We start from the raw sequence: 25,525 nt of genomic DNA on the forward strand, positions 1-25,525 counted from the left end.
TTTGAGCACACACTGTTCTGATCGTGATGTCTGTGTCTGTGTGTAGGTCACGAGGTGGGTGCCCGACCACATGGCCTCCCATTGTTTCAACTGTGACTGTGAGTTCTGGATAGCCAAGAGACGTCACCACTGCAGGTGGGGCTTCACCGTGGTTTTCCTGCATTGATAAACACACAACACAACATAAGTAAAACATCACATATCCTCAAAATAGATGAAGGTATCAGAAACAGCTTGGCTGTTAAATATCAAAGAGTTTATTTTGGTTTGCTCACAAACACAGCGACTGCGGAGCAGAGAATCACTGTTGGAGACGACTCAGTCAGCACTCGTCCTCATGAGTTTGCTGAGAGAAGTTTCTGGATTTGTTTTCAAAGAGGAAAACGTCCTGATTAAATTGTTAACTATAAAAGTCTCAGTGTGGATCTTCTTTATGATTCATGGCTGACCAGTTACCGACCAGACCTCAGAGCTCATGAGGCAGCTGAGTGTTGTTTTGGGGACTGTGAAGTTTTAGATTACTGTTATTGTCACTCACGATACTATATTATTTTCACGGTCCACTTTTTGATTATTTCTTGCATTTGCTTATAGACACTTTAAAATTTTAAATTATAGTGGCATCACAAGTTACCACGACCGCAAATCATCATTTATCATTTTCTTTTTCTAGCCAATAGGTCAAAAATCTGATCCTTTAACAACAATATGTGAAACGTTGAACCAGCACAGTAGCAATAATCACATCTTAACTTAAGTCCCTCCTCATTGTCCGGTTTCTCAGTAGATTCAAATTTATTGGAGGATAAATTAATAACAACAGCATGGGGTCTGTATTGTTCCTCTTTCCTCCTCCCTTTCCCCTTGATACCGGAGAGGCAGCCTGCAACTCAAATACTCACTTGGCTTTGTTTTTTCAAAGCAATAAACCAAGCTTTGGTTTCAGCCCATGGTTTCAGCATCAAAGGCCCTCGGTTAGCCAGGGAGCTATTTATATGCTCCGCCGAGAAACTGAGACTGAGTTGTCCCAAATTAGAAAAAGGAAGGAACGTCCACAGACAGAGCGCCACTCCGCAGAGGATGGACAAAATTCAACAATCACTATTACTGTCTGTAACGATCCAGAAAATAAAGAAAATCGAGAGTGCATGTTGCATTCAATTCGTTTACCAAACATCATAGTTTTGAAATGTATTAAATCTGTTTATGTAAGAATCACCTGAGACATTTTTATTGACATTCATAAGAAATATCTGATTGATTTTTAAATGGTAACAAAAGGAAATCTAATCAGTAAAAACTCTTTGATCTGAATCAGTTAAAAATTTGCATTGACAATGCCCACATCGATAATGCATTATAAATATAGTTATAATTGGCTTATAAACATGTATAACTCATTATAAACACTCATTAATTATCATAAGGATTTATAACAATAAGCATAAGACATCATAGAGCATTTTATAATGGCTTATAAGGTCTTAGTATTATAATAGAGTTATAATGCTCTATAATGTGTTATGCTTATTGTTATAAAGTCTTGTGTGATTTATGAGTGTTTATAATGATAGTTATACACGTTTATAAGCCAATTATAACAGATTATAACTATATTTATAATGCATTGTAAATGTGGGCATTGTCAGTGAGGTACTATTACTAACAATTATAACGTATTATAATACCTGACCTTATAAGTCATGATAAAATGCTTTATAGTGTGTTATGCTTATTGTTATAAAATATTATGATCATTTATGAGTGTTTATAACTATAGTTATACAGTGTTATAACTGCGTTATACCTCATTATAAGTATGGTTATAATGTGTTATAGAGATAGGCGTCAAGTAAAGTGTTACCAATATTTTAATAAAGTTATATGATACACATCCAAAACATATAAGAGATAATTCTGTTTGATATTACATACAGTATATTAATTCCCTCTGGGATTCACCAGATCTTCCATCATCTGACTTAAAAATTGATCTTCTTCTTGTGTTCAGGAACTGTGGCAATGTCTTCTGTAAAGACTGTTGTCATCTGAAGCTGCCCATCCCAGACCAGCAGCTGTACGACCCGGTGCTGGTCTGCAACACCTGCCACGACCTGCTCCTGGAGTCCCGCACCCGCGAGATCCGCAGCCAGCAGCTCAAGAAGGCCATCGCCACAGCCTCCAGCTGAGAGCAGCGTCGCGTAGCTTGGCCCGCCTCGGCTCTCTGTCCTGCTCGTTTTTGGACGGATTTGGAGCCGAGCGCCCGCGTTGTAAAACCCCAGCCCGCTGTGGCTTCGGCCGCGGGGTTGGGGGTGTGAATGTGAGGAGGAATTGTTACACTTTGGGAGGCTCGCTTTGCACTGTGAGACTGTCTGAGGGGTGGTGGCGAAGAGGGAAGGGGAAGTCTTGATGGAGGCGTGTCGACTCGGCAGGGGGAGGTTTTCCTTCAGAACAAACCCCCTTCTGCTCAAAGACTCTTTCAGCCCGGAGCGCCGCGGCGTCCTGCTGCCTCCACACGGCTCAGCTAGCGGTGCCCTGTTCGAGACACATCCAACCTGTCCACCTACCTTTAGTACCAAACACCTGCACCCTCCTTACAGACACTGTCTCGCACTTCAGAGGACAATCGCTCACCCTTCCACGTGTCAGGAACTCCAAAGCCTTTACCTGTACTATTGGAGGCTTTCAACTTCAAAAGAAAGGAATTGCTGCTACAGTATTTAAAAGTCTAATTTTGTATTCTTATTTTGTGCACTACTAGCTGTTGTGTATTTGAGGGAAACTGAGACCAAACTTGAGCAAAAGGGAGAAATCTGCTGTTTACTCTGCCATCGCATCTTTTTTCTTAGAGCCTGAATGTAATACGTAATGGGTAACTGGATCGAGTTTATGTTCTTGTGCATTTGGTGGGTTGTATATGTGTTCATTGCTGCAATGTGTTTTCAAAATTATGTATATGCACAGTCAATGTGGTTCTGTCTTTATCAATGCTTTTCTCCAGTATAGCTATGTTGCAACATTAGACGTTCTGGGGGGATGTGCACAGACGGACAGACAGAGACAGAGACGGAGATAGATGAGTAGAAAGATGCAATGCTGCGCGTTGTTTGTGTTTGTGGGATGTGTGTTTGACATGTCAAGAGGAAAGAGAAGGTGGCGATGCTGGAAGACTGCACATTTCTGTGATGTCTTCATCTTCCGATGTGAAGAAGAAGTCAATTGAAGGTACTGTTGGATTTCTGTGATGTGATAAAGAGGGAATGTCCTCAAGGTTTTTTTTTCTGCTGAGATGCTTGAGAATGAATGGCTTAATGTCCACTTAAAGCTTGATGTCCATCTGACTGACGACGACGACCTCTCAGATTTGCTAACTGGCAGTAGAGACTGCTTGAGAGAAGACTGAACAAAGTGCTCAGAGTTTCTCGTTCTGTTCAGGGGGGGTTGGCAACAGTCCCCTTTAAATATGTGTTTGTGTCTACTGGTTGTTCCTTGAGACAATAGTGCCATATTTTGTTTTTGTCTCTTTTTAAAGCCTTTTTTCTTTCTTATGGATGGCAGCAGGTTTCTAATTGGCCACCTCTCTGTATGTTTTAATGGTACAGATAGTTAGCTGCTTAATAACACTGAGACAACTAAAGATTAACTAATGGTTCAGTTTGATAATGAGGCTAACCATTTTCAGTGGATGATCGGACGTCACTGAATTAGTTAAAAGACCAGCGTGTAGGATTTAGTGCCATCTAGAAAACAAGGGTGCAGATTGCAACCAACTGAATCCCCCTCCCTCTCCAAAGGAAAACTCATAAAAGTGTATCAAAGTGGCCCTTTCTACAGCCAGACATTTGGTTTGTCCACTCTGGGCTACTGTAGAAACACGGCGCTACAACATGACCAGGGCCTGTGGAAGAGGACCCGCTCCATATGAAGATATGAGGGGCTCATTGGAAGCTAAATGAAAACCTGATGATTCCTAGTTTCAGGTGATTATACACTAATGAAATCACATTACAAATCATTTCAGTAGATCTCACTGAACCCTGCACACTGATCCTTTAACCTGTCTGGATTCCTTCATCTAATATTTGGGATTTTTTTTCACAAGGTGTTCATGAAGTCAGAATCTGTTAAGAGGAGCTCAGAAATGTAACATACATAGTTATCTGATCTGTAGTGGTGGCTAAAACCTGTCACTTAATGAATAATTGTTGTAAAGAAATGCACTGTAAAAGTTAAATCCCATGGGTTAAAATAAAAGATTATATCATGGACCTGTTTCCTTGTCTGCATATACGTATATGTTTTTTATTTATTTATTTTGACTCATCTCTTCATGTCCACAGTGAGAAGATTAGAAACCAGAACGTAAAGCTCAATAAATCAGAAGAAGATGGTCTATGTAGAAATGAACCGATAACACAGCCGAGTGTAAATGATGTGAAGAATGATGGATGAAGACCAGAGCAAAGATTGACAAGCTGAACAGACAGAGGTTAAAATAAACTTCAGTGATTGACTAAACCACCAGCAGAGGTGAGTGTGTTTAATTTAATTTGCATATAAAGGCCCTAAAATTAAATCCAGAATCATTCTCATCTAAAAATGATCCACTGGAGAAACCTGCCACAGTTCACCTTAGCATTAATTTTAGTTAACCCTTTATTTAAAACTTGGGGCCCATTGTGGGAGACCCTCATTTTCAATGGGGCCTGCATACAACTGCATAAATAACAGTTAATCAGTCAAGTCAAGACAGGAACATGACAATTCACAAAATTCACTAACTAGGTGCTTAAATAGGTTAAAGGATGATGGAGAAACCAATTTAAGGTACTTTGCAACATGCTCAAGGAGTGTGCAGCAGCAAAGGAAAAGGCAGATTTGCCAAGGTCTGTTTGAGAGTGAGGCACCTCCAGCAGAAACTATTTGTTATGATGAGAGCGTAGTGATGGGCACACGGGAGATAAAATGAGGAGACATCTAGACACTTGCCTAGGAGTGCTTTAAAGATGAACAACAGCCAATCAGCATAGAGCGTCTGTACATCAGTAGCCTACAGAAAGACTGACCACTGACCAATGCAAGATTGTAAACCATGCTTTTTTTATTGTTTAGAATTTGTTACACCTTTTCATTTCATTAATTTTTTTTAATTTGCAATTGTTAATGGTTTTAAATAAGGTTTTTCCAATACATACAATGCAAGGTTTCAACATTAAGGCTCCATCTACATGTTCCAGCCAGGGAGAAACACATGAATTTCCATTTCCAATTTGTCCACCAGATGGAGCTTTCCCATCAGCAAAACACAGGGCAGTGCTTCAACATGAGCCAGTCATATCAAAAGGGGTGTTGCATATTTCCATTGTTATGAATCACTTCATCTCTAAATGATCTTTGGTAAAGAATGAGTAAAGTTCCTACTCGTAATATCAATCGACAGTTATATCCTGTCCGAGAATTGTGCTAAAGGTGACAATGATGTAGGAAAATAATAGAGGGGTGGAAGTGTAACTCACATTGTTACGCCACACACACCCATGCACATAAGTTTATATGAAGATAATATGTTAACAAACCACCAGCAGCAGCTGTTCAGTTTTTTTCATACTTTCTTTCAAAAATTCTTCAAGAAGAGCAATGCAAGCTAGTTCATGTATTTAGGAAAACCTCCTCCTGCCAGTGTCCCCTCACTGTACTACTCACTCAGCATGATCAATAATTCAGACCCAGAGTATTCTAGGCCTCCACCTGCTCCAACTTTTCTGTGGAAAAGTTCAGGAGAGATTGTGGGATTTGTTTTTCCTTTTTTTTCACCCTTTTTTTTTGCAAAGCTTTGCACTGACTGGACAGGTTTTCTCGACAAGGTGAACTAGACTGGAAAATAAACCTTATTAAAAATTTCACCTGATATCTCTCCCTCCCTCTCCCTCTCTCTCACACACACATACACACATACACTTGCTCTCTGTGCGTGAATGTCATGTTAAAACCTACAAAACCTTATTTTAAACACCAAATATGTATTATTAATACTTTTAAAGAAATGTGTATAAGTAAATTTACTCAGGCATCCTACATAAGAATATTTTTTATTTTACTTTTACTTGCATTTATAGTTCTTCATGATGTTACTTTGATTTTTTTTATTCTATTTATTTATTTATTTTACTGCATTCCTTTACAGTTGTAGTTACTTTTCAGAATAAAACATAAGTTTGGTGCGTTATCTCAGATTAATCTGTAATGATTAATCTAATGATCACTGTTAAACTTTAAACTACATGATTTCATGATGAGCTCCACATTCACCAACTGAAACATTTCATCACCACTTAGTCATTAATCAATCAATCATTATGACCTAATTGAATATTAATAACATTAACTGCAGGGCTGCTCTGTATAATGAGCAGGCTACTTGGATAGTTTGAGCTCATTAATGTTTCAATCGATGCCACTTAACAGTTAATAATTCGACAAAAACGATGCACATATAAAATAATTCCATTTGATTAAATGATGGAGCAATAAAAACATATTTCTCGTCGTTTAGCAAATAACTCGAGTGAAGAGCGGGAACAGACTGATTCATTTGGGACTGACTGTGGAATTCAATGATTTTATTTTTCTAACCTTATATGTGCAGTGAGAGAATCAGATGATTTTTCTCAGGCTCGGGGCCACTCATCCTATAATATTCCCTCTCTCTTTAACCCCCTGGGGGCCACCGTAGCTGCATCACCTGTGGAGCCATCAGCCTCCCGCATTGATCATTCACTCCACACTGATTTCTCCTGAGTTCCTCTCACGTCACCAGGAAGTGATCGCCTATCGACACCATGATAGTAATGATTGCATTAGGTTTGGCTCCTTCTCACCAGGAGCCCATTGATGTAGGGGCCCCCTCCTCCCTCCCCCTCCTCCTCCTCCTCCACCTCCTCCTCTTCTTCCACCTCCTCCTCCCCTTGGAGCTCTTATCAGTGGAAAGCTTTATTGGAGGCGATGCCCGAAGGGGGAGGGGCCACTCTTTCTTTCCTGGGGTATGCTGATAGATAAGTATAAGACCCCCTGCAAGAATGCGACCACATTGGGAAAAAAACAAGTCATTGTGTTGTGTTGCTTCACTCGGTCGAGACAGAAACGCTCCAAGATGCAGCCGCTGATCCTGCCCGTCCTCCTGGCATCCCTCTGGACCGTGTGCACAGGAGCAGGAGGTGAGAGTGATTTTCATTCATTAGGCTTCTGGAAAATAGTTCATAATTATTATAATTATTATTATCATTATAAAAATATGGCTTTATGTTTATTTGTATAGATTAAATACCATGTCCAAAATATAGACTGCAGATATTATGGGAAAATTTGGATAATCAATTGGATATGGTGCTTTCTTTTTTAATATCAATATACAAATATTATAATTTTCTTTTAAAGAAAAGAAAAATATTTCAGTCTATCTTTTCTATCATTCTCTTATCTCTCTTACATTTCTTTTTTCTGATCAAAATCTATGGTGATTTTACATAATAACAAAAAATTGATAACTAATTGAATTGCTCTATAATATGAAATCAATCGAAGCATCAGAGAGCTTGACAATGAGCGGGTTGATGCGGGCAGGATTTTTTTTTTCTTCTTTTTTTTCTACCAATTTTCTTTCTTCCAACCCTGCCGGTCACTTTATTCAATTAGAAAGTTCATATGTGGCGGAATCCCAGGAATCTAAAAAAAAAAAAAAAAAGGAAAGGAAAGGGGAAAAAAAAGGTAGAAATCCCAAAAATAGAGCGAAAGGCTGAGGGAGGATGAATGACGGAGCCACTGATGAGCCACAGATGGAAGCGAGGCTCCCCACGCGCCAAAAAACCGCCCCCGTGGATCTCTCCACCTGCCCTGTCCATCACCACTGAGGATGATGAGGCTCCGAGGCTCCGCTGCCTCTGTCCGACGGAGCTCATCCCGCGTCCTGCTCCCTGCTCCCTGCGTAAGGGCACGGTGATCCTGTATCAGCTGAGCCAGTACCGACTGAAGCAGGCGGACCACATCGAGCTGAGACTCCCCCTCAGAACCCCCCACTCCTCCTCCTCCACTCCCCACAGTCCCTCCCTCTCTCTCTTCGCACCTGCTCGAGCTCCGCACTGAGCCAATGACAGACGTTCGCGTCCTCGCTGCCGCAGAGAGACGCGTCAGGCTGCGCAGCGCCAATGTCTCCAAACTCACAGCGGCTGATTCCGAGGCGTTAATTTCACATTCAGAGCCCCGCGGTTTGGCAGCGCGACATTGTCATGGAGTAAATTAGCAAGACGCCATGACTGCTGCTGAACAAACGACAGGGCTATTTTGGTGCGAGCGCGGTCATTAGTCATATAGGTGAACTTATAATGCGCACAGAGGAAATTTCACCAACGCTCCCTCATTTGTTCCAAATCCATCTCCACCGTCTGGGTCTAAAATGAGGTATGAACGCATTTGGGTTCATGATCATTTTTTCACGACACCCAATAATCCCACAGAGTCCAATTAAGCTCTTAAAGAGACACATGCAATCATCAGCAGACTAATGAACACAGGAGAATAAATTATGCATGGATCGCAGTCCATTTGTTTGCGGTTCAGACTGAGGCACGATGCTGCTAAACGCCTCTAATGCAGCCTAATTAAAAGCTCTAAAATACATCATTAACACTCCTCCACTTAATTATCAGTGTGCGACATTCACGGGTGAGTTATTGTCTCTTCTAGTGTTTGTTTAGTCATCAAGAAAAGCATCAATACACACAGGCACAAACTGAAAACACTGTGACACCCAGGTGGGGTCTCTAGTATATTCAGTGAGTCGGATGCTCCTCTCGCGTGCACCTGGGCTCGTGCAGCCCTGCTCGGGGGCAGCTGCGGCACGCGGAGCTGCAGGACCCGCAGCTGGACGCACGCAGCGGGGGCAAAGTTTCGTGCCAAGAATGTGCATGTGAGAAAACGTGCAGAGACGGAGGAGACCTGGTCATCATCTCCGCCGTGTGCGTTATTAGCTCCAAAATAACGAAACTTTCTCTGATTTCCTTGGGGACCTTGAACTCTCCCTATAGAGTTGGAGAAGTGTTGAGGAGCTGCAGAGCGGTGCACAAAACACAACAGCGTGGATCAGCATTATAGTCAGGCTGTTAGTTTTCCTCTCGCTGCCTTTTGTTTCCTTCTTGACAGTTTTCCCACTTCGCGGAGCTCGCACTTCAATAGAAATCCATCCATATTGTTCATTCGCTCCGCTGCGGCACAAAAGATCAAAGACAGGCGTCGATTGGTCGAGAACTGCGCGGACCGAAATCTGATTGGCCGAAACTAGAATGAGCCATTGAGAGTCGTAAAATAAATAAATAAAAGGTTTTGCCGACTTAAAGCGATGGAGGAAGTTTGCAGCTTATTTACCTAATTAACATTAAATACCCATTTACAAATAAATGCTCTGTATTGAAATTATCGTTTCAGTGAAAGCATTGTTTTTTTGTTTTGTTTTTTTAAAGGGAAATTATAAATAGTAGTGCAGAAGGGAAGATGAAATTAACTTTTAACAATATTATAATACAAAAAAAGCGACACAGGGTGATCACATGTTTTGTGTGGAAAATTAAACTGATAGATAAATGTAGTGGGGTGAAAAGTAGTCTCAAATATTTCCTCCTGTGAAACTTTGTGGAGTTAGATTAAAAAGTGCTATTATTTACAATACACCACAAGCATACACTATCAAAACCTTAAATGTGAGCAGTTTGTCAGGTATCATTTTCTATCAAGGTCATGACTCATGACCTGATGACTGATATATATACTATATCATTGTCACAGATAAGGGATGTAAGTGCTGGGTCTTGTGTCTGTAGGACTCACAGGGTGTCCTGAATGTGCCTATGATAAGGCTGCATGGTTTCAGCTGTGGTCTCAGTGCTGCAGCTCTGAGGACAGAACGTGACTTTGCAAATCAAAGTGAGGCAAGGTTTGACATGGGATCCTAATCCTTTCAGCATCTGTCATTAGAGATGTCTGGGTTTTGTTTTTCTGCTTGCTCACGTTCCTCTAACACACACATGTACATCCTGAAACAGAAGCATATGAATAAATAAACACAAACAAATCCCAAAAAAAGTCATTTTGTTTACTGCAGACCCACCCATCCACCACCGCCTTGCAAATATTTGCCCCCCGCTTCGTTTATTTTCACTCCCCATTATCATGCCAGAACAGGAGGAAAAGCCTCACCAACATGGCAAAGAAACCATGAGCACTGACTTCCTTCACAAACACCAGGAGAGGTCCTCATACAATTCTAATGACAGAGCAGGAGACCCAGCCCGTAGTTTTTCAATGGTATGTGTGTTTTTCATAAATATTTGATTTGAGAGATAGCAGCAGATATTTGTCTCTGAGCACAGGGTGGAAACATGCAAACCAATTGTGAAATATTAATAAACCCTCTGACAAACATGTGAGTGAGAATGGGACTTTGCCGATGCAAAAGATTGGCTCTCTGTTTATTCTGATAGCACGGAAAGATAAAGCACAAACACCAGCGTCTTTGTGAATAGGAAGACAGTTCCTGTGTGTTAGGCGTTTTTGTATGGTCTGGAATAACAGTTGACTTAAACCACCGGGAGAACAATTCACTGTTTGCAGTAAAGAAAAAAATAATAAACTATTAATAAAATAGTACATTTGTAAATACACATAAAAATCTCGCTGGACAGTGTCCAGTCACATAAACAAGAGTGTGTGTTTATGCTCTTTTCCTTATTTGCTATTTACAGAAGTGAACGACTGCCAGTACTTTGTCAATCAAAACATTGTGCTGACAACATTGATTTCATTCTCTGTGTTTCAGATTGGTGCTATCCAACCCAGTTTACCTGTGACCATACATGCAATGGTAAGTAACAAAAGACAAAATCAATAGTTATCAAGTGTACTAATGTGCATATAATTAAGATAAAGACATAAATCCTTAGGTCTTTGGTTTAAACACATTCCTTTACCGGATCTTGTGTTTAGTGTTGCTGATGATACCAGTAAGTGAAGTGCAGTGTGGACAGGATGCTCCTGTTCAGACAGTAATATAAGGGCTTACACAAATCTAATCACAACATAAGAAGAACACGGACTGTAGAAAATGTTTCAGACTCCATGAAACTGAAACTTCATATACTTTGAAATATCTGAGCTGAAACAAAAAAACACGGAGAACTGAAAAGGACCTAGTACTGATCCCTGTGGTACGAATTGTGTAACTGTCATATCAACACAATTCTTTTAAGACAATTAAGATATTAAGATATTTAATAGCTTTATAATATGAAATCAATGAGCAGGTTGATGCGGGTGTGATTTTTTTTTTCTACCAATTTTTTTCAAAACTTGCCAGTAACTTTATTCAATTGCAAAGTTGATATGTGGCGGAATCCCAGGAATCTAAAAACGTAGAAGGCTGAGGAGGCTGAATGAGTCCCTGATGGGTCACAGGTGGACACAAGGCTCTCTCACCACTGATTATGATTATGAAATTAATTTGATCGTGTCTTATCATCTTTGAATCTCTGGCTGCCGATAAAACTTTGAATGACTATTGAATTGTTTGAGTGTTATCATGACCTTAAGGCAATCTAAAACCTACATTCAATGGAAAGCAATCAGTCCAACTGGTGTGTTTTTGTTTCAGTACCAGAGAAGTGGACCCATGCCAACAGCGACTGTGGAGGAAGAAAGCAGTCGCCCATCAACGTGGTCACCAGGAAGACTTTGAAAGATGAGCGTCTGACTCCTTTCCAGTTCGACAGCTACCAGCGAACCTTCGAAGGCCTAATCAAGAACAACGGCCACTCAGGTGAGTGGACTTTCTATTAAACATGTAAAAGTCACTGGGGCTTTCAAGCTGCTGTTTTAACTCTTGATCTCTGGCGTATGTGTGTCCACCAGTTCAGGTTGGAGTTCCTCATCTCAGCACCGTCTCAGGTGGAGGACTGCCAGACACCTACAAGGCCGTCCAGTTCCACCTCCACTGGGGCACTGAAGGAGGGCCTGGCTCCGAACATACCATCGACGGGGAGCAGTACCCTATGGAGGTATCTTAGCCTTTGTTAAAGAGGGATATATTGATGTGGATCACAAGAGGGCCTGTTTTTTTTTTTTTTACTTTAACATTAAGTAGACACAAAGTAGGAAGCTTAAATCATATTTTTCCAACATTATACAACAATTTACGTCACTTAGTGTTGCTTGTTTGTTTGTTCATAATATCCAACAGTTATAACACAGTGGCTCTTGGCTCCAAGCCCACTCGCTCCCACTGAAGACATAAACCTTTCGCTTTCATTAAAGAAAGACTCGTTATTTTCTTGAAACAGCTGGGCCCTGATGTTACTCAAACTGCAGTTAGTGCTGTATGGGGTGGGGGTGGTGGGGTGGTGGGGGGGACTATTTTCAGCAGCGGATTTGACACATCATTGAGTGTTTATGGCAGAGGGACAGCTTACAAAGGAATGACTCAAAATAAACAACAGTGCACACGTTATACATTGTAATGAGGAAACATGTTGACCAGTGCAACAGTGTGGTTCATGGGTGTGGAAAACAATGGCGCTCTATAGTCAGACAAACAAGCTGTATCAGGTTTTGATTACACAGACAATAGTTGATCAATTTATTGATGTGCTTTTTTTTTCTTTTTTTTTAATCTGCTGACTATGTGTGTCGAGCTAACAATGAAAACTTGACTCAGCTTTTTGTACAAAACACATTGTAACATTGGCAATGTGTTATCCACAGCTGCACATTGTTCACATGAAGCAACAATACAATGATTTGACCACAGCGCTACGCGACTCACAAGGTGTTGCAGTCCTTGGGTTTTTCTATGAGGTAACATTTTTTGATTCTTTGCTGCTTGAATTAAGTTAAACGTGCTACTATACAACAGGCTTCAATTTTAAATGAAAATTAAATGTTTTTATTTTCATTTTCAGCCATCCAATAGTGCAAACCGAAAGTATGACCCCATCATCAAGGCTCTGACAAAAATCAAAACTACAAGTAGGTATTGAGGTTCAATATAAGTAACAAAAAATACATGGCTGCAAGATATTGTTGCTAAAGTTTCATATGTGGCTTTTCTGTCGTCAGATGCCAATACATCTCTGTCGGGCATCTCCCTGACACAGCTGATCCCGGCTGAACATAATCTGACCTCCTACTACCGCTATGAGGGCTCTCTGACCACCCCAGGCTGCACCGAGGCTGTGATCTGGACCTTATTTGAGCATCCCATCCCTCTGAGCATGGATCAGGTTAGGATGAAAGTGCTTTTGTTCAATATTTCGTCCTTGGTTTGCCAAGGAAACTGGACTGTAACACGTGTGTTTATCTTTTGTCCCTCCAGCTCAAGGCATTCTCTGAACTCAAATTCCATGATGGAAAGCCAATGGTGGGTACTTTCAGGCCGGTCCAACCCCTCAATGGCCGAAAGGTGTACCGGTCGGGAAGTGCGGTGATCCTGGCCAGCTCGGCCCTCCTTGCTGTTGCCCTGGCCACAACCTTGGGACTTTCCAGCCCCAACTAGATCAAAGCGTCCTGTGCTGCACTGCAACGTCCGTGAACACAATAAGTTCTGTATCACTCTTCAGCTGAACCCCGGTTTGTTACTTCCTCATTGCATGGTTGCTAAGATGATCAACGACATCGTAGTGCAGGCACGACTCACCTGGTGTTCCTCCCTTATGACACAAATGACAAAGACGTTTCAGAAACGTCTTACGAAAGGTGCCGTAAGGGTTTGATCAGCATTCATGCATGCATATTGAAGAAGTAGGTCTTAATTCAACATTATGAATGTGCCATAAAGCAAAGCAGGAACCAAGCACTCAAAGTGACAGCTGAATTCATCACTAGACCCTTTAGACATGCCCTAATTTTTCACAGTATTATCAAATAAACACCAGCACACACACACACAAACATTGCACACATTATTTAAACCTCATCCACCTTGTCCAATGTCAGGTAAATTTAGTCTCTGCTAATGTCAGTGTGAGTTGCCGATGGTTTGCGCTGAGCGTCGCTGCCAGCCCCACGACCCGGCATGTGATGTGTTGTTCTCAATGGGGCATGTGAACAGCATGGGGCTATTAATAGAAGAACTGAGTCATAAAAACAAGCTCCATTTCAAAGCCAGCGGTCAAAGGAGTCAGCAGTTTGAGCTTTTCTATCAAAGTCCAGGACCACACGGTGCGGCCTTCAGGTGAACCCCTCGCAGCTACTCCATCAGCAGTTGGTGCGGAAAAGAGGGGGAGGAAAAGAGAGAGAGGGGAAGGGAGGGGAGGTATGCATGCTCTTCTGTGACCAGAGCTGCAGTCTCTCTCCTCCCGGAGTCGGAGGCTACAGTATACTGACACCTGAGACAAAGGATGAAGCTTCAGAGATGCTAATGCTAATAGAGGATCATAAAGCGAGTGACGGCTCAGGGAAGAAGGAGCATCGGCAGCGCGAGGAGGAAACAGCAACACTTTAAAAAAAAAAAAAAAATCTACCAGCACATAAAGTGTCACTTCTCTTCTCAAACCAACATCATTATTTTCATGCATCTCAAACACTCGCATGGATCAGCATGTCTTGATGCTCCAGATGTTGATTAGCTATGAGCTACACACGCACACGGTTTGCCAAATTCACACTCACACAGACACACACACACACAGACACACAGACACGCCAACGTCACTCCATCTCCCATTTGTTGACCTGTGAAGTTCAGTGAGCTTGTCTTGAGAACATGTGACTGTGTTCATGGTTTTGCATTTACAGGGTGTTAGATACACTGAATGTTATCAACTGTGAATTACACCCCACTGAGTTCTCACTCATTTATCCAGGAGGACTCAACATGTATTCTAGTGAGAGATCTGTGCAATTTTCCAGCGAGATTTATTGTGATGATCGGGCAAGGAATCTGTGTATTTTCCATTGTTTCATAGGGCATCAAGTTATATTTCTATGCTGTGTCATTGTACACATGTATTTATGTATTGAATGTGTATATTGATATGAGACGCACAGTTATTGTTATTTATGTATTGCAAAAGTTTATATCGTGCTGAATGCATATATGAAGCATCAAAATTGTTCATGACCAATCGAGTTTACTTATGATGTTAAAAGTGTATAAGATTGTCAGGTTGTAATGCTTGAAAAATAATATGGAGAATGTGTTCCATCTGAACAATAAACTACCTACATGCCTTTTTAATGGGAGTCTCCTCTGCTTCTTTGGGCTCGGTTCAAGTGGTTTGAACCAACGATGAAAACACTGTTTGGCCTCACTCTCGGTCTTGCCCCCGCATCTCTGCACTGTGGAAACTGATATTAGAAAATACACCCTGTTGGCTCCGTTGTCTGTCTGTCTGTGGGTTCAGACACACAGAGGAGCCTCTCACTTTCCTGTCTGATTCCCCTTCAGTCTGTCCCGAGAGCCTGAGAACACGCACGGCTCCCAATCCTTTAATCCTTTTCTAATTGACTTGTTCCTGATGTTATAGAGGCTGTTTTTGGCCAGTTACACTTACACACACACACACAAGTGAACAGGAGAACGTTGTATCGTCCGCAGCTCACTATCAAAGCCACAAGTCACACAAACACACTGAAAAGTCTGAGGCCACCTGCTTCTGAGACAGTTTGCAGGTGCTTTAGAAAACTTCTTCACCCTTTGAAGTTTTTTTTTACATCCCCCTTCACCCTTTTTTTTTTTTTTAGCCCACCCTCCCCCATCATTAAGAAATCAAAAGCCTTATTGTGACTGACAGACTTATAGGGAGACAGCACAAGAGTACACACAAAAGCTTGAATGAAAGCCTCCTGTTCATTCCCCTGCTCCAGCTTCTATTGCTTCTTCAATGAAGCATCAGGAGGGCACTGGGGATCAAGGGGTGGATGCTTAAAGGGATAGTTCACCCAAAATTCTAATTTCGGTAACACTTTACAATAAGGTACACAAAATTAGAGTAGTTAATGAGGAATTAAGGTACACAAAATTAGAGTAGTTACTGAGGAACTACTGATTAATTAACTATTAGTTAATGGTCAGTTCTTCAGCAACCCCTGATCAAATTTCAGAGGAGTAGTTACTGAGGAACTAATGAGTAGTTAGTTAGGGAACTAAGGTACACAAAATTAGAGTAGTAACTGAGGAACTAATGATTAACTAACTATTAGTTAATGGTCAGTTCTTCAGGAACCCCTGATCAAATTTCAGAGGAGTAGTTAATGAGGAACTATTAATGATCAGTTCTTCATTAACTCATGATCAAATTTCATAGAAAGTTAATCACAACTTGATGATTAGTGAACTAGTTAGGCTACTTCATCAGTACAGAATCATTACTCAATAACATGTCCAGTAGTTAACCTTTATGACCTAAAGTGACACATAATGAGTGGTTTTTCATTTCTTCATCTTCATCTTTACATTAGTAGTTCCTTAAAAAAAATCACAGACAGCAGGATTCTTGAGAAGATTTTATTCATTAATTTCAGAACACATACACATCAATATGACCATCCATGTTAATGTAAATATGATAGTTTGTCACATGTTTGGTAGGCTAAATGAATGTATCATGGGGCTGTGTGTAAAGTAGGCTACTGTATACTGATCACACCGTGGTTCACCGTAGTCACTGTACTCACTATTAGTTCATGGCGAGTTCTTCAGTAACTCTTAATAAAGTTACTGAGGAACTAACTATTAATCAATCATTAGTCACCCTTTTTGTGTACCTTAAGGTAAAGTGAGACATCAAAATGAGTAGGTAACGTGTCATTTATCAGCTGGCCGATAAATAGCTGATAAATAGTTAGTTCCTCAGTAATTTGATTAGGAGTTACTGAAGAACTCGCCATTAACTAATATTGAGTTCCTCAATCATTCCAAATTTGTTTCATAGTAAATAACTACTCTAAATTTTGTGCACCTCAAACAACTTTACTGTGAACCACGGTGTGATCAGTATACAGTACTTTACACACAGTCCCATGATACATTCATTTAGCCTACCAAACATGTGACAAACTATCATATTTATTTCGAAGGCAACATGGATGGTCATATTGATGTGTATGTGGTCTGAAATTAATGAATAAAATCTTCTCAAGAATCCTGCTGTCTGTGATTTTTTTAAGGAACTAGGCTACTAATGTAAAGATGAAGATGAAGAAATGAAAAACCACTCATTATGTGTCACTTTAGGTCATAACGGTTAACTACTGGACAGGTTATTGAGTAATGATTCTGTACTGATGAAGTAACTAGTTCACTAATCATCAAGTTGTGATTAATTATCTATGAAATTTGATTCATGAGTTAATGAAGAACTGATCATTAATAGTTCCTCATTAGTTCCTCAGTAACTACTCCTCTGAAATTTGATCAGGGGTTCCTGAAGAACTGACCATTAACTAATAGTTAATTAATCAGTAGTTCCTCAGTAACTACTCTAATTTTGTGTACCTTAGTTCCTCAGTAACTACTGTAATTTTGTGTACCTCAATTCCTCACTAACTACTCATTAGTTCCTCATTAGTTCTTCATTAGTTCCTTATTAACTACTCTAATTTTGTGTACCTTATTGTAAAGTGTTACCCTAATTTCACTCATTATGTACTCACCCTCATGTCGACTAAGGGCTGGGAGTAGTTTCAGAGTCCTCCGTGCCTTCTCTGAGTTACAGCGGGGCTCCGTGCAGCACTGCATGTCCATATGACGGTTGCGAACGGGGCTCACTTTTCTTCGTCCAAAAAGACACACCAAAAACGCACGATTTGCATTGACACCCAGTTCACGGCTCCGCAAATCGCGCAAGATTCTGGCAGAGCAACACTGGGAGCTTCCACACAATTTCTCATGTCGGGGATTCAATACAAGAGGGACATTACAGACGAGCACTATGGAGGTATTTGGATGTTTTTTGGTGTGTCTTTTTGGACGAAGAAAAGTGAGCTCCGTTTGCAACCGTCATATGGACATGCAGTGCTGCACGGAGCCCCGCTGTAACTCCGAGAAGCCACGGAGGACTCTGAAACTTCTCCCAGCCCTTAGTCGACATGAGGGTGAGTAGATAATGAGTGAAATTTGAATTTTGGGTGAACTATCCCTTTAAAAACTGGCAGTGATACCTTGGTCTGCTAGTCAACAGACAGCACCCACACAACCTCACTAACTCTCAAATCTTCCCTCAAATGCTCTCTGTCCCAGGGGTCTGTGGGACAAAGGGCACCATTCTCCCTGGGAGAACCAGAGGCATCCTCGTACTACTGAAAGTGACCCACCCTGAAACGCACACAGAAGCCCATCAGATAGCCAGCTGGAGATAAAGGTCACTGGGCCGGTCTTTGTCCATGTGCATGGGCAAGAGGAAAAACAAACAGTCACCTTTACAGCGATGTCCCCACTTCCTGCACCTCAAGCTTGAAATAAATCCCACGCAGCCCGTTGATGGATGCTGCGATGTCTGCGTCTCACCGAAGCTGTCACCGAGAGGCATTTGTGACTCTCCTCTAATCTAATTCATAAAACTGCTAACCTGATCATTGTGCTGTCGGTGATAAAACTCACAGAGGTGTCAGTTATAATGGCAGCAGTGGAAAATAACCCCCTCTTTCCAGGTGATGTAGCAGCAGATAGCTCGTACCCCGCACCCCCTGTTGCTGTTGTTTTCACGCTGGGATATGAATCTGGAGGAAGCATTGAAGAGAGTCCAATATTCATTTCTTCATTTCCTGTCAAAGTAGCACAAGGAGTTAATTTGTACTTTTATTAAAGGAAAAGCACATAAAAAAACAGTAAATCTAGCTGTTAGCCAGCTAGCACACAGCACAGACACTTGTACAGTCAGCACATAGCTTATGTCCCATCAATGTGGACAGTGTGTATCTATCTACACAGCACTGAACCTCAGTTTACATACAGATTTGTTAAAGATAATGAGAAACAGAATAAAGCGAATCACACTTTGTAGAACAATGAGTAATCATTGGATTTAGTTATCCCTGCTCAAGCACACCAGTGTGTCTCTCAATGACATCCGAGCTTGCAGTTAGCTGAGGTCAGACGTGGTCAACATGAACAGAACAGTCCAACAGTGAACTGGGATCTTTATCTGCCGGGCTGGTTTGCATCCTGCCTATACACTCTGGTCCTCTGTGCAACAGCAAACAAAGTATTGTGGGGGAGCAGAAGGGACACCACAACACAGCAGAGACCAGGATTCAGACCTGCAGTCCTGTGCTTATAGGCTTTAGACGACACAAGCAGAAGATAGTGTGAAAAGAATTTAAATACTTTGTGTCTGAAGTCACAGTGGGTTTTTTTTTTTTTTTACCAAGTTGAGCTATACCATAATAACTGCTGTGAGTGTTAACATACTGTAGCCATAAAAAGTTTTATAATGGTGTAGTCACGACAAGTGAATATTACACCGCAAGATCAGACTCTCTGGTGGGGAAAAAAAGCATTTAACTGATTTGTTCAATATCCTTTTACAGCCACAGAAAATGTAATGGATGCAGTTAAAGCAGAGCCACTGCTTCTTCTCCCTCCTTTTTGAATATGTATATAGAATATAATGATTGTGCTTTTGTTTTCAATGTTTTTGTTGCTTCCTGCTTCTATGACTTGCTTATGTTATTACAAACAAACTTGTGCCTTATATTTGCTTACATGTTCGAAATAAATACAATCCAATTCTAATTAGTTAGGCTATTAAATGCATTTGCTGTTGCAGTTAAGTTGTGTAGAAAAGTGATTTTGAGGATACAGAGTTCTCTGTGAGTCTGATTCATGAGAGTCGGTACAGCAGAGAGGGTCTGACAGCCGAGCTGAAACAACAAGTTAACTACAGCAATCCCTTCAGGAGCATTGGATTAGTGCGGCCCACCGTGGATGGTGGTTCATGCAAAAGGTGTATGAAAAGATGTGGAGGAAAGCGCCAGCTCTAGAGTCTAGGATGTGAGTCAGAAGTTGTTTTACAACCCCCCTGAGTGGTAAATATAAATACAACCAACCCCACAGTCTGGGATTTCAGATGGATTGACAGATATGGTGAATTTCAGGAAAAGCAGGGTGGACACAGTTATGTTTATGGGTGTTGAGATTTTAATTCCCCTATCCTCTCACAAGTCACAAAACGTGTACGTAATGGGTTCAAATCAGTGATTTAGGCCACTATGAAGCAATATTCACATGCCCACGCAAACTTTTAAGGAATTACCGGCCCGGAAAAGATCACCTCTCCCATTAATCAAGTACAATTCTTTGTTGTTCTTCCTGTCTTTATTCATAAAGATGGAGGTTGTCTAAAGTATTATTGTGTTTCGGCTGAGTTGCATCATTGCAGAGGTATGTAGACGCACACAGATGCCCTTTTACACGGACAAAATCTGTCATAGACAGTGTACAGAATGTGAGTCTTTATGTTGTGAAAATGGCCTAAACATAGTAAAGAATATCCTCACACACTCATATTCACACCTACAGTCAATTTAGAGTCACCAGTCAACCTTTTTGTCGGGAGAAAACCTTGAATTCTGTCCTTGAAAAACGCCTTTGTCACTGCTGACACATTTCCTAACATGATAGTGGTGTAACCCAGCGTAGCCCTCAGGATAGTTGTTTATATATACATATTGATAAGACTGTACTATTGTGTGTGTCTGTGATCAAGGGTGCCTAAATCTCTAAGGGTGTGCAGCTCTGAAAAGGGGTACGTTTTGGTCGTAAAGAGTTAAAGTGTTTCCAGATGCCCATAGATAAGTGAGAGATAAGATGAGATAAGTGCTGGCTTTGTCTGAGAGTCCCAACACAAATATGAAAAGTCCACCTGAAGCTAATCTTATCTGTGTAAATTTGCCTCTAACGGGGACAAACTGTCGAATATCTGTCCCCTGGGAGATGATATCACGGACACTTTTGTTGTGGACATGACGCTCCATCGTGACCTGAGCGCAGACTTAGACTGAGAAGGTGGCGTCAATCAACAGGAAGAAGGCTCAGGCCGGAGTGACACACACGGTCCCCCTCTAACAGAAACAAAGGTGCCTTAAGTACCAGTGCTAACAAAGAGCCAGAGGAAAACGCGGCGAAGTCGTTCTATTTTCGACCACCAGCAGCATTGTTCTCAGGGCACAGACAAGAGCACGGGGTGAGGGGTCTTGTAAAAAAGTGAAAACTGATGAGAGGCTTTAGATTGGCTACTCGAAAGTCTTAGGTAGATGGATTTCTGAAGAACTGCTGTGAAATCCGAATTGTGATCACACACATTAACCTGTTTTCACATCTGATCCCGTTTACGCTCTCTTCTATGACTTATTCCAATGGATTCCCAAAAATGTGCCAGGGGCCAGAGAGGTTGCGTATCCTGTCCAAAGCACAGTTTCTGGACAGGATATTTGACTGGAACCCAAACAATAGCTACCAATCGAATTCCCAAATCCACTCATGAGGGTGTTTGATTACGCACCTATTTGACTGTGAAGACAATTAACTCCACCCCTCTGGTATTGCGCCATGATTTGTGTCCCCGCCGGTGGAACGCCTTGTTTACCCGGGCGCCATGAGGGGGTGAGAGACTTTCTCAATTTACATTTGTGAAATTGAATTTCATGAGTCACTCTGACCAGTCAAAACGACAACAGAGGAGCTGCTGCCTGCTGGTACATCACGACACTCTACCCTCCCTCTCTCCTATTCCCGCCACCCACCTCCTACCCAGCAGCCAATCCTGGCACTCTGCCTCACACCCTCCACTCTCCCTCTCTCTCCCCCAAACACAGAGCTCGGCTGCTTTTTGAATGCAAATAAAGCCACAGTGGGGGGAAAAAAAGAGGCTAAAAAGGGACATGTTTCGGTCCATCATCAAACAAGTGTTTGATGCAGAGGCAAAAAAAAAAAACTCTGTTCCTTTCAAGAAGCAATATTTATATTTTTGAAGGAAGGAGACACAGACAGCTACCATGTGCAGACAGAAGGACAACTGCAGGATGGAGGACAAGGAGACAGGAGACGGAAATGTCCTTGGACTTTTCTGTGCAGAGCTCTGCTCAGTCCAAACCTATGTGAATATTAATTTTATGTATACGTGCAGGACTTCAGGTGGATTTATTCTGAAACTACCTTTACAAAGCAAACAGGACACTCAACCCAGCTAACAGCCTCCTGCAGGACAACAGAGAATAAGTCACTGGTTAACAACATCATGTACCATCCAGTAACAAGACCTATAAGAAACAGATACGTGGTGCTTCAGTCTACAACATATCTGTGAGCTATTTTCGTCTTTGTTTTTACATTGTGTGCCACTTTACACATACATAATCAATCTGTTCAGGCTCTTGACATGTGTGTATGCCTGTATGTTGCAGGTATGATCTGATAATTTTAATGAAATTTAATGAAAATATATCTGATACAGGATATCCTCTACATCAGACTCAAAATAATGACAACATACAAAACATAAACACAAATATACCATTAGAAACTTCAATAACCCATACATAATATCACTTAAATACATATAACAGAATAATCCAAAAATAATCTCCTACATTACCTCAAAGAAAAACAACAACAACAACAAATATGCTAATGCTAACACAACTGGCACATCTGCTCATCCAGACATATTCCTCTGTTTGCAACTGAAACTGACATTAATGAATGACACTGACATTTAAGTTTTAGAAATGTTACTGGTGATACACAAAACTATTGGCCCGATATTGGCTGATATTTATTGGTCAATAATTATTGGCAAATACGCAGATAAGCTTGATAATTATATTACTAGTGCCAATTTAATTAGCCCCTTTGCCCCCTAAGTTAATTTGAAACAATAACAATATGTTGATTTTTGAGGAGTCATAAACGTTCTTGTTTGTGTTGTGATTACAGTTGTGATGTCAGTTATATTGTTGTGTTCAGTCAGAGGCAGAGCTATAATGTTAAATTCATCTTTACTCACTACATCTTAGCCTTTCTTAACTTCAAGTGTGTATATAAACTATTAAAAATGTTATCGTAATTGGTATCGGCATCGGATATGAGAAACAGGAAGCTATTGTTATCCATACCGGTGAAAAGAAAGAGTTATCATGTACTATCCCTAAATATTACATTTCGAAAATGCAGATCTTACTATTGAATGAACTTTAAATGTATTTGGGGGCCAGACAGTGAACTGACTTATCTGTCAACCCACATAATAGTCTATCACCTTATATCAAAACTAACATGATAGCAAACTGCCTATTTACACACATGTATGCACAATTTGAATTACAAAATTCATGATCTTTCAGTCTGTCAGTCTTCAGCATCTCCTGACAAAAACATCTGAGTCTAGCTTCCATTATCACAGTCTGCATATCTTTCTTCTAACATTAGCTGCTAACTTCAATCTCCATCAGCTATTCGAGAGAAGTGAAATTTCCCAATACAATAAGTTCAGCTGGTATGAAAGTTTGTATGAGTTACACGTTTTTTTTGTCATGTCATGATTTCATCACATGTCATTGTTTGTTATTGTGTTGCTCAATGAACTGTGGATAACTTCTGAAATGAGTCAAAGACAGGATAGAAGAGCGTCCAACAGACCTGCGTCACAGGGGATTGTGTTTTGGAGGTCTGAGTCATGTCACGACACACTGGTCCTCTAGAGGTTTTGTATGAAATTAATTAATCAGGCTCAATTTATAAGGGAGGAACTCTTAGCTTCCAGTTTTTGTTTGTGTCTTTGTTCTTTTCATTATTGTTTTCTTAGTCCCAAAATATTTTTCCACTGACTCCACCTGGAAAATAAGACTATGGAAAGAAGAAAAAAAAGAGGCAATTATGGCGGGCAACGATACTTTCTAAGTTGGTCGTGTTGGGCATCCAAATATTTTGATCCTGTGTGAAAATATTCAATGAGGTGATAATCACTATTAATCAATAACAGGCCAGTAATTGATTTTACTTGCTACTTGTTTTGTTTTGTTTTGTAATATCAGCAAAGATCTGTTAAATAAGAATGTTTCTCAGCAATTTCTGCCCCATTAAATAAAGGTTGATGATGACAATGGTGGGAGTTAATGAATATGACAAAATATACAATACAATTTATTTAGATACTAAAAGAAAATATTTTTCCTTTTTTTAAAATAAAATATTGTTGGAGATGCTGTGAACAAAAAAAAAATTAAATTCAAAAGTGTATTTTTATTCATGTCAGGGTAACAAGAGAAGTGGACACCAAAACAAAAAACTGATAAGGTGAAACAAAAAGGTTTTGTTAAACTCATGGTATGGTAGGCTATACAGGAACACAAAAACTCAGGAACACAGGGCATCGACACAGACCAACCAACACAGGATAATGGTAAAACACAGGTTAAATAGGCAACATGAGGGAGAAATGAGACACAGGTGAGACACATCAGGTTGTCACAGGGGGAGAACACAGGAAGACAGGACACTAAACTAAACTTCAAAGTAAAACAGGAAGCAAGAAACAAAAACCATGACAATTCAGGATAATTTTCTGCCAGGTTTAACAAATAGGCTACTCTCTTAAACTGCATTCACAAATTTAAATTAGCTTTAATGACACCTGACAACAGTTTCCCGAATTAGTAAATCCACATCTGGTTTTGTGGATGCATTTTTTTTTTTTATAAACTTCTTCACAATAAAAGCCACCAAGTGTTTCCCAGGTCAGACCCTTTTAACGTGAACAGGCAGCAGTAGGAAGTGTTAGGTTAAGCATCAGCAGGAACTCAATACAGCCATAATATAGTGAGAGTGACTGGTGATGGTAATGCCGGATTACATGCTGTATTATTTGCTGTGTGTCCCTGTAGGCAGGTCATTTGAATCCTGAATAGAAACCATAAAATGTATTACGGTAAGTGAAATACAAGAAGATTGTAACAGAAACAAGTGCCATTTGATAGAAAAAATCTTAAGGATAATGATTTAAAGGGAATATATGGTTCAAGCTGCCAGACTTCTGTCATGTTAACAAATGTCTTTCTTCTTCCTCTGCTCCTCCACGCTGTCCTCAGGCTGTAATGAACCGCCGGCTGCAGGTCATTCCTCTCCTCTGACCTTTCCAGAAGCTGAGGAAATATCTTCCATATATTGTTACACCACCTCACCACCTTTCCCAAAGGAGCCATAGCGTTGCTTAGTAGCTCGGCGGCTGCCAAAAGTGCACACTGGTCCGACTCACGTCTGACGCCTTTACAGCAGAGGAAGGAAAGAGGAAATATCAAAGACTTCCACCTCTTTTTCTTCCTGTTAGCGGGCTTTCAGCAGGTCGTCATGAGTGCCGTGATGCCGATCCATTAAAACAAGAAACAGCTTCCTCATCGGACAGACAAATGAGGTTCAGGAGCTTCTGTGTGCCACCACGGCCCATAGGCGCAGATCATATTCAACTTCTTCAATTTTACGCTGAATTAGACA

General features: G+C 40.8%; 2 protein-coding genes across 3 annotated transcripts in view; both read left to right on the top strand.

Annotated features, from left to right (window-relative positions):
• The window catches only part of mtmr4 (myotubularin related protein 4), a 30,861-nt gene extending 26,595 nt beyond the window's left edge, over nucleotides 1–4,266 (top strand). For both annotated transcript variants that reach the window (XM_085797408.1, XM_085797407.1), the window contains 2 exons: nucleotides 47–135; nucleotides 2,012–4,266. In XM_085797408.1, coding sequence (XP_085653534.1) covers nucleotides 47–135; nucleotides 2,012–2,189 — 267 coding nt within the window. In that variant the 3' untranslated portion in view covers nucleotides 2,190–4,266. The remainder of the gene's footprint in view (nucleotides 1–46; nucleotides 136–2,011) is intronic.
• Nucleotides 4,267–7,135: 2,869 nt separating this feature from the next.
• On the top strand, nucleotides 7,136–15,274 carry ca4a (carbonic anhydrase 4a). The gene is made up of 8 exons (XM_085797409.1): nucleotides 7,136–7,214; nucleotides 10,865–10,909; nucleotides 11,696–11,860; nucleotides 11,953–12,098; nucleotides 12,802–12,894; nucleotides 12,999–13,065; nucleotides 13,156–13,319; nucleotides 13,412–15,274. The coding sequence occupies exons 1-8, from the start codon at nucleotides 7,151–7,153 to the stop codon at nucleotides 13,589–13,591; spliced, it is 924 nt and encodes a 307-aa protein (XP_085653535.1). The 5' UTR covers nucleotides 7,136–7,150; the 3' UTR covers nucleotides 13,592–15,274.
• Nucleotides 15,275–25,525: the final 10,251 nt, after the last annotated feature.

Source organism: Trachurus japonicus, chromosome 14 (assembly GCF_045865225.1).
Source record: "Trachurus japonicus isolate A0001 chromosome 14, Traja_1.0".
NCBI lineage: Eukaryota > Metazoa > Chordata > Actinopteri > Carangiformes > Carangidae > Trachurus > Trachurus japonicus.